Genomic DNA, 9,135 nt, shown 5'->3' with positions numbered 1-9,135 from the left:
ATTAATGCATTAGTGGAAATAAAGTTCACTCTGCAGGAGACGTTTAATTTAGTTTTTTTTTTCATGCACATGTAACCTTGTACAGAAAGGCTTGTCAGCCTTTTAGTGTATAAAGCCCAGTTAATGAATGTAATTTAACTATTTATACCTGTAATAGAAGCTTACATCAATAATTCAGGCAAACAATTGAAATGAGTTTAATAATTACTTAAACAAAATAAATAATCCCTACATTATTTATGCGACAAAAATGCTGGCACATAACTTTACAGACTACATGCTGCTTTTTAACATACCATGAGCATGACCTCCGCTGTTGAGGTCTGCTGACCTAAGGCTATAGTGTGATATTGTCACTATAGCAACATACCTCCTCAGAGATAACAACACAATAGGACATGTGGGAACAGATACTAGAAAGGAAAGTGTGGCAGAAGGGCATTCCAGTCTGTCAGAGACATCAGCCGCATTCAGTGTACATGGAAATTAACCTTCAAAAAGGAATAATATTGTTGCAAGATTTTTTGCTGTCAAGACAGAAACTAAACACTGAAGCCAGTAACTAAAAGAAAAAAACTATTTGTGTGACAAACAGAAAGTAAAGAAAGCGATGCTGGAAACTGAAGATACCAGACTGATTTGTGAATTACAGCTTCATTTTAGCTCATTTTAAGAATTAAAAAAATAGGTGAGAAAACTAATAAGAAGCAGTGCAAAATATAATTAATAAATTGACTCAACTTCCGAGAAATACAATTCATTAGAAAATGGCTAGAGAGCTGAACATGGATACCCAGAGGCAGAACTTTCTTAAGGAAGCATTCATGAAAGAAACACTCATCAGGCTCAGCTGGTACATAGACAACAAGGACAGTCTGCAAAAGGCAAAGGAGCACTGGAGACAGGTTCAGAAAAAGCCCACAAAGCTTCCTCCTCTACAAACTGACAAAAGAAATGAAAAAGAATTAAAGAGTAGAACTAAAGATACAAAGAAAGACAAAGCAGTGCTAGAGAAGGGGAATACCATACAGGTGGATCAGGAGACAAATCAGATGAGGCCAGTATCTGTCAAAACGAAGAATCTGCTCTATCAAGGTGTATCCCGGGAGGACAATGGTAGAAAACACTACCTGAAAACAAGGAAACTGAAGAAGCCAGAGGATAGATACCTTTTTCCACTGACAACAAGCTGGGAGTATGGCTGGCAGTTAGGTAAGAAAGAAAGAAATAATTGAAAATGTTTTTATTGTCCACTATAACATTTGTATAATATTAACTGGGTAGATAGACTGGTTAATCGGCCCATTTCTCCAAGGGAGCATATTATAAAACAATCACATTACAAAAGCTCCTAAGTTTTGCATCAGACAAGTATTTACAAAGTATAATGCATTTATCAGGAAAGTACACATGACATTTGACAGCAATGTATTTATGAAAACAGTTATCATGGAATGGAACAGTACATAATATTTGCAAATGATAATTGTATAAATAATATTTGATGTGACACATTTAAGATCAAGCAAGTTTAACACAGTACTGTGCGTAATAGCTGTACAATACTAATTATTTTGTTAGTGACATACTTGGGATTTACACTAGCATTTATACTGCCTACCAACCACAGAAAGTCCTTTCAGTGCTGATGTATTAATGCAACTGCATACAGTAAACTATCAGTTAACCGGCACCCATGGGGATTGGTAGATGCCAGATAACTATAGTTTCTGGTTGCTTGAGAGTTACTATTAAAAATAGGCCTGACTAATACTGTACCCTATACTATTTGTTTGGTTTGACTTGTTCTCAGGTTGGGGAGAGAGGGAATTAATTCCTATCTTCTTATTTAAAACTATAAAACTCTAAAAATGTAAGGCATGTTTCTGTGGGGGGAAAGCAGAAAGTGCAACACATGAAAATTGTACCATATTTCTTGCCAGTTGCTTGAGAGTGCTAGTTGCTTGAGTTCCAGTTAACGGAGAGTTTACTGTAGAAAGGGTTATGCCTAACAGTGCCTTGTAAATCCATCAAGGTGCCCCTAAAGTTAAATATTATGCAGCGATTAGCTGCATTGTTTCATTTTTTTTTTTGTCAAGCACATACTTTCATTTTTTTACTGAAATATAAAACATAATTTTTCTAGGCATGGCATACTTTCCACTAGGTATAAGCATGCAGCTGAATGCATTCTTTGTTTTTTTATGTCTAGGAGGCACAGTATGGAAAATAAACTCTCTACTACTTATGTTGTTTCTGCATGGTCTAAATCAGAGAGGGCATTATGACTGAAATGGTATTGGAGTGTTCAGACAAAGTAATATAAAATTTCTCAGGAAACACCATCCTGTTCATTTGGCATCATCTAAGAAAATGTCCTTGCACTGTTTAGCTGCTACGTCTGCCATCTCCTCTTCTCAGATCTCCCCTTCATATTTTACTTCCACCTTTTTACTAATTTTCTTGCCTTTGGGAATTATTTATTGTGTTTTTTATCTTTCCTTGGTTTACCGGATAAGCAAACTGGACCACAGACCGTTTTCAGCCACTAACCAGATGGAATTGCACAATTTGTTACACAGATAAAACTTAAATGACTTATTGCCCAGATCTGTTTTTAATTACACATATAATTATAAAATGATTGTAAAGTATTTCGTTTAAATCACAGTAATAAAGGTTATACATAGTAGATAGTGCTACATGGAAAACGTATTGTCTTACAGAGTTATAGAGATTCAATATTTCATGTCACATACATTGCTAACAGTTCAAAGGCATAATACAGCTTTACATATTTGTTCATTATGTTTTTCCATGTACTTTACTAACAATTTATAAGAATAACACAGTTTTATAAACTTGTTAATGACATGATTCAATGAACATGATTATTAATAGTCATGTTATGATGCAAGTAGTAGCATATTCAGTGCTGGATTATGGGCGTCATGGGCCTGGAGTTGAAAATTAGACCTTTTATTGGGTGTGACAATATCATTAGTCTAAACTGGGTGTAAGCAGAGCAGGGCCTGTCTCAGACATATGGGCCTTTAACTGCAGCTCCATTATGTTACTGAAAATATTAGAGTTATACATAGGGCTTGTATATATGTCAGTTAAGCTATGTTGGGAAAGCAGCTTTAGGACCTACATTTAATAGTGTGTTGAGTTCCACCACATGTTGTATTGGGTGAGCCACTGGAGAACTTCCCAATTTTTTTTTCCTTTTCTCCACTGTGAGCGCAGAGTTAGTATATATAATTTAAGGGGTGAGGGAAGCAAAGCAACCGACATGTGGGGTGCAAGGATGAGTGCCATCCTACAAAAATATTATTTCTTTTTTCATGTTTTTCAACTCAGGATTTTGTTCATTGCTTTTGAGTCAAATGGATGGCCTACAGCTGCACATACTGTAGGTACACCAGTGACAGTACAGTGCCATCTTGATATTCTAGTGAAAACTAGATACTGTTTGATAATTTTTTAATTAAGAGTTGAGAATAGAGAAAGTGACGGACACTTGCAAAGACACCAAGAATTAGAAGAGCATGACTATAGTATGTAAGCTCTTCTTTTCAACATATTCACCAACCAACTCCACAAAGCTACCCAGCACGCCACTCTAGTCCAGTACGCTGATGACTCCATTCTAATCTGCTCAGCCCCATCACTCCCTCAACTCCAGGAATTGACACAAGAGTCCTTTACCACTGTTAAAACCTGGTTAGCCAACTCTGAACTAATACTTAACCCCAATAAAACACAGCTAATGATATTCTATCTCACTAGATCCTAAGACTCCATACCAGCATTCACATTACTCTCAGTTAATAACACCCCTGTCACACCTGTCCAACACACCAAACTTCTCGGGATTATCATAGATCACAACATGAAATTCGATATGCACATTGATCAGACAATAAAGAAAGTCCATAAAAACTTGGAACCCTATATATATATATATATATATATATGTATATATATATATATATATATATATATATATGTATATACATATATATATATATATATATATATATATATATATATATATATATATATATATGTGTATGTATATATATATATATATATATATATATATATATATATATATATATATATATGCAAAAAGTACCTCACCAATGGCAATAAAGCCACCATTGCAAGAACCCACCTACTATCCACACTCCTCTATGCCTCCCCATACTCATCAACCTAAACAAAGCAGATTTTAACAAACTAAACACCTTCTACAATAAAATATCTAGGTTTGCTATTAACTCATCCTTTAGGACACATCACTGCATAGCAATCAAATAACTATTCTGGCTAGAATTACCCAACTTGCTCACATATAACCAGCTTACAATAGCCTACCAAATTCTATATTATCCTGATAGAGTTCCTGCACTTCAAGGTCTACTTAATGTCTTCTCTAACAAACACATATTAAGATCCACCAATAAAACACTGTCTGACATAGGTAAAAGCAGCAATAGCTCTGTGGATGCCTTGTTTTCCATTTCTGTTGCAAAAGCATGGCATATAATCCCCGTAGATCTTTGGACCACTGAAAACAAAAATAACTTCAAAAAACTCCTCCTGACCATTTACATAGTTCTTGGTTATGTAGTTGTTCTCACCCTGGGTAACTTCACTTACTTAGATCATATCATACTTTAACCTTCTATGAAAGCTTGCAAAAACTCCTTTCTTCACTCTTACGCAATCGATGTGTGTTTACTGTACTAGCCACTGATGACTGTAACCAAATGACTGAACAAAATGTCCTTTCAACTGTACTGTTTATTGTAACACACTGTGCTTCTTATAGTATATTTATTCTTTGCTCCTTTATCGGTCTTGAAACTCTACCTTAACTTTTTGACTCTGTACTGTATTTTATTAACATGTGTATTGTATTTACTGTACACTGCAGTGGTGGTGCTGCGGTAGCGTTGTTGCCTCACAGTAAGATGTTGTCCTGTTCGATTCTCAGCTAGACCTTCTTCTGTGTGGAGACATGCATGAATGGGCGTACCTTTGTTGAAGGTTATGCATCAGGGCCAGCAACTCGGCATGTAAAAATCTACTGCCAATCATTAGTGGATCGGAGTTCCGCTGTGGCTACCCCTAACTGGGAAAAGCCAAAAGAAACAACAACATTGTATTTACTGTACTAATCTTTGTGGAGCTTTTCTCCCTGGGCCTCTGCTGAAAATGGGATCCATGCCCAGTTGAACTTTCCCGGTAAACCAATGTTAAATAAATAAATAAATAAATGTAAGGAAAAGTGATGTGAAGCTGTCTTTGTGTGTCTTAAATATTTCAGATACCCATTAGATTAAATTTATTTACAGGTTAACTATAATGTCCTATTTTTATTTACTTATCTAGGAAGATTGATCAATTGTCTAAACAGTTTTAGACTTATAAAATGCATAGATGAGTTAGTAATTTATTATGGAAGCTAATTGCTGTTGGCAAGGTGTGAAGCAAGAGAACTATCTTTTGTCCGGGAAACAGGGACATTTGTAGGTTTCCTGTAAGTGTTCTAGAAGATTTTTTTTCTAAATTGTAGGTACTATGTTATGTTCCTGAGCTCTATGGGTAGGTGGTTCCAGTTAGAAGAGGATATTTTATTGAGGTCCCTTTCCCCTGCTGAGATTCCAAAGGGTCACATATGAAAGGTCAAAACATTATTTTCCAGGTTCTTGAGAGAATGGGAGGAGGTTTTGACTAATAGCCTGCTTCTATGAGATGGCCAGACAAATTTTGTAAAAGTTTTAAGGTAAGTGATGCTAAAAGAATAATGGAATAACCTGTTACTGGGAGCCAGTTGCCTTTTTGTACAGTTATAAAATGAAAAAAGGGTCACATAGTGAACAGTGACCAAGAACCCTCAATCCACTGTAGACTGATAGTTTGTCACTGTTGCCTGTCCTGACTCCCTACCTTCTCTGTCTTAACTCTGTGAGACTGATGTTTCTTCAAATATTGTTATATCATATTTAACTAGGAGCTCAACAACAGATACATACTTTGCAAACTATCAGCAAAATTCCATACACTTTTTTCCCCAAAATATTTATTAAATTTCCACATATGACAAAAGCAATCCTACACTTATATAAATGAAAAACATACAAAATTATATCACTTTAGTTGTAAACAGTTTACATCACAGACACCATTGAAACACTTTTGATCCATTTTGCACATACTAACCAGTGCCTTCATAAAACCTCAGACACTTACATAGCAGCTCACCTCATTGTGTTTGTACTGAACTGTTTTGTAGTATTTTATTGGCATGCAGTCTCTCACCTGACCAGACCTGTCTAGATATTCCACCTCCATTCCAGGATATGGGGAGTTATATTCCACAAATGAGTGTGCCTACCCATCCAGTCTGCTGTTGCCTTCTCTTTAAAGTCCACGTTATTGATGTTACAATCAGTACTCTTGTATAAAGAGCAAAATGACCCGTCACAGGTACAGTCATGCAACATTACATATTTGGACAGAATATGGCTGTTGAATGTCCCCATTGCATTCTGGAGTTTTGCATGACCAAATTCATACTGTTTTGCCAATGCATTTCATGCATGACTCCAGGTTTGGTGCTGTCATCATTTTCCCTGTGCCCTGTATTTTGCTTTTGTGCAAATCATTCCTACTAATCCTAGTCAGTTTGCCAGCCATGGAAAACCAGATAACTGTTTTTGAAGACATAATTGAAGAAGAATTGTTTCTTGTATTGAATTATGAGAAGCAGTATGGAGATATGAGGAATAAAACTGTTCTAACACTGATCGTCTGCCAAGGAAAAGACAAATACATTGTTGATCCTGAAGTCAAATAGACTTACAGATGTTTAAGGAGAGCACTGTTACATAACTGCACTAAAAAGGTAGTATACACTTGGTTAACCACAGACATAAGTAATTGGGACACATCTTATTAGTTTTAATACCATGGAGATTGCTAAGAAGTCAGCTGTTTTGTTCTGATACTCCCAAAGACTCTTTAGGACACCAGGAATTTCCTCTCAATGTCTTAACTACCAGTCAGATAATAATCTTGTTAATTACTGTGTTTATTGACTTAAACCATCTGTTTAAGGAACTCAGTAGATGAAGGAAGCAGTAAGCAATGAAGGGTGTATCACTAGTTATTGGAAAGAAAGATTTTTAGTCATAAGAAATAAGCTTTAGTAAGCATAAAGATCATAAATATCTAGACAAAAAAGTAGACCCAAGTCCTGTTCATAGGTATGTAGTCCAGGAGAACATTAAGTAGCCTAGCCCAAATTCCCACAAAGCACTATGTGGTTAAGTGACTTATACAAACAAGGTTAGTCAATAGGGAAATAAAGGTGGAAAGATTCAAACTCTACACCCCCGGCACAGGAAACAGCTCATTAGCAAGTCCATGCTTTAGTCATCTGTGACAACTCAAGGCATTGTTTAGTTAGTTCTAAATAAATAATGTCACTCTAACATTTCAAAGGCTTTGCTAATTCCTGTCAGCAAGCCTGGTAGTGGTAAACTGGAGGAGTCCCCATTCAAATAAAATAAAATAAAAAACACCAGTTGATGGTAGATGCTATCTTCCACTGTCAAAGCCACTTTGATTATTATTATTATTTACTTGGAGAAGAAAAACCTAGATCACATTGCCAAGACTTTAATTAGCATCTTAGCAACCAAATGCAGTAACTAGATCAGATAAAATTCAATAAAATGAGAAGTATTTGGGGTAAATTTACAATAGCAGCTTCTCATGTGAGAAAGGGTACCATTCCACACAGCTCACAATGGCAGTAAGAGAAAGCTTGAACAGTCTATATAACAGGTAGTAGACATCAGACTTTTAAAAATCATGATAAATAAATCCCCTGCAGATGCCTTAAAGAGTAAGTTCAGCTATCACCCACTATAAAAGGGGTAAGTTCAGCTATCACCCACTATAAAAGGAGTAAGGTAAACTATCACTCAATAGATCTCTGCTTCTCTGACTGGTCATTCTAGACTTTCATCTTTTTCTTTTATTCTGAGTAATGCCAGTATATTGTGGTCTATGAAATAAAAGACAGAGCCCAATTCCTTTCAAAGATATATACTTTCTGACACTACTGAGTAAAAACCTCTAGAGTGCCATGTCAATTATCTGTGAGTTATTTGTCTTTCATATACTCAAATTAACATATGTGTACTGTTGCTGCCTTAGCTGATAAATAAGTAATTCTCCCTCTTCCTTCAGAACTGACAAATCTCTTTCTATAATTATTTTTACTTCAGTAGTTAAGGCATTAAATATCTCTTTACTAAGGCCTGTTTAGTATTACTACTACTTTTTTGTAGAGCGTCTGTCTTCATCTCTAATACATGCACTTAGCTCCTTCTCTACAGAGTATAAAACAAATAACTCTCTTAGTCCTTTAATTTATTTTTTGCAACCTTCCTAATGTCATATAAGTGTACATTCTCTGGAATAAGTAAGTGAGAGGATAGTCTGGATTCCAGTATGATACTGACATGGCACAAAAATGCCTCCATGATGCAGGGTTTCTCATTCAAGGCTGCAAATGCTGTTCACTTACAAAAAGTAACACCCACTTTGCCTTATGATTAAGACTCAATCTTACGCATTGAACCTGTGCAGAAGGAGCAAAAAGAAACAAAGAAACACACACACACACACACACACACACACACACACACACACACACACACACACACACACACACACACACACTCACCTAGATCTCTTACAAACTTTTATGTGAAGATCTCTGTTTTGACTTTTCGGCTGTGAAAGACCTTGCTTTACTATACCTAAACCAAGTTTAACGTTTTAAGTATTATTAAAACTCTTGAAGTGAAGACTGGAGTTTTTTTCAACAATTATACAGTTTCAGCTGTGGAGAACCTCCTTTTGTGTGTTTATCCCTCTCTCCAGATTTGTTGTTGGACTTTAGGGTAGTTACTAGTACCTTATTAGCTGATCGAAGGGTTGTTAGATTTTTATATAGGCAGATGAGGGTAGAGAGTATTGGTGTATCTGTGGGATGGTGTAAGATCTTGTGTATAGTAATAAGTTGCTGGAAAAGAATCTGGCTTTGCA

The 9,135-nt window shown here is 35.9% G+C and overlaps 1 protein-coding gene across 1 annotated transcript; it reads left to right on the top strand.

Moving 5' to 3' along the window:
• The first annotated feature begins 426 nt into the window (after positions 1-426).
• ATP6V1FNB (ATP6V1F neighbor) lies at positions 427-1,235 on the top strand. Its single transcript, XM_044087312.1, has one exon. It carries the CDS (start codon positions 768-770, stop codon positions 1,233-1,235), a length of 468 nt encoding a protein of 155 aa, XP_043943247.1. The 5' UTR covers positions 427-767.
• Positions 1,236-9,135: the final 7,900 nt, after the last annotated feature.

The sequence above is a fragment of the Protopterus annectens genome, chromosome 11.part0 (genome assembly GCF_019279795.1).
Source record: "Protopterus annectens isolate FY-2018-M chromosome 11.part0, PAN1.0, whole genome shotgun sequence".
NCBI classification, from domain to species: Eukaryota; Metazoa; Chordata; order Ceratodontiformes; family Protopteridae; genus Protopterus; species Protopterus annectens.
This window is presented reverse-complemented; position numbering and strand designations above follow the sequence as displayed.

Bases quoted from the DNA above. Each gene is read 5' to 3' on its own strand.
- ATP6V1FNB (XM_044087312.1), top strand. From the start codon at position 768: ATGGCTAGAGAGCTGAACATGGATACCCAGAGGCAGAACTTTCTTAAG.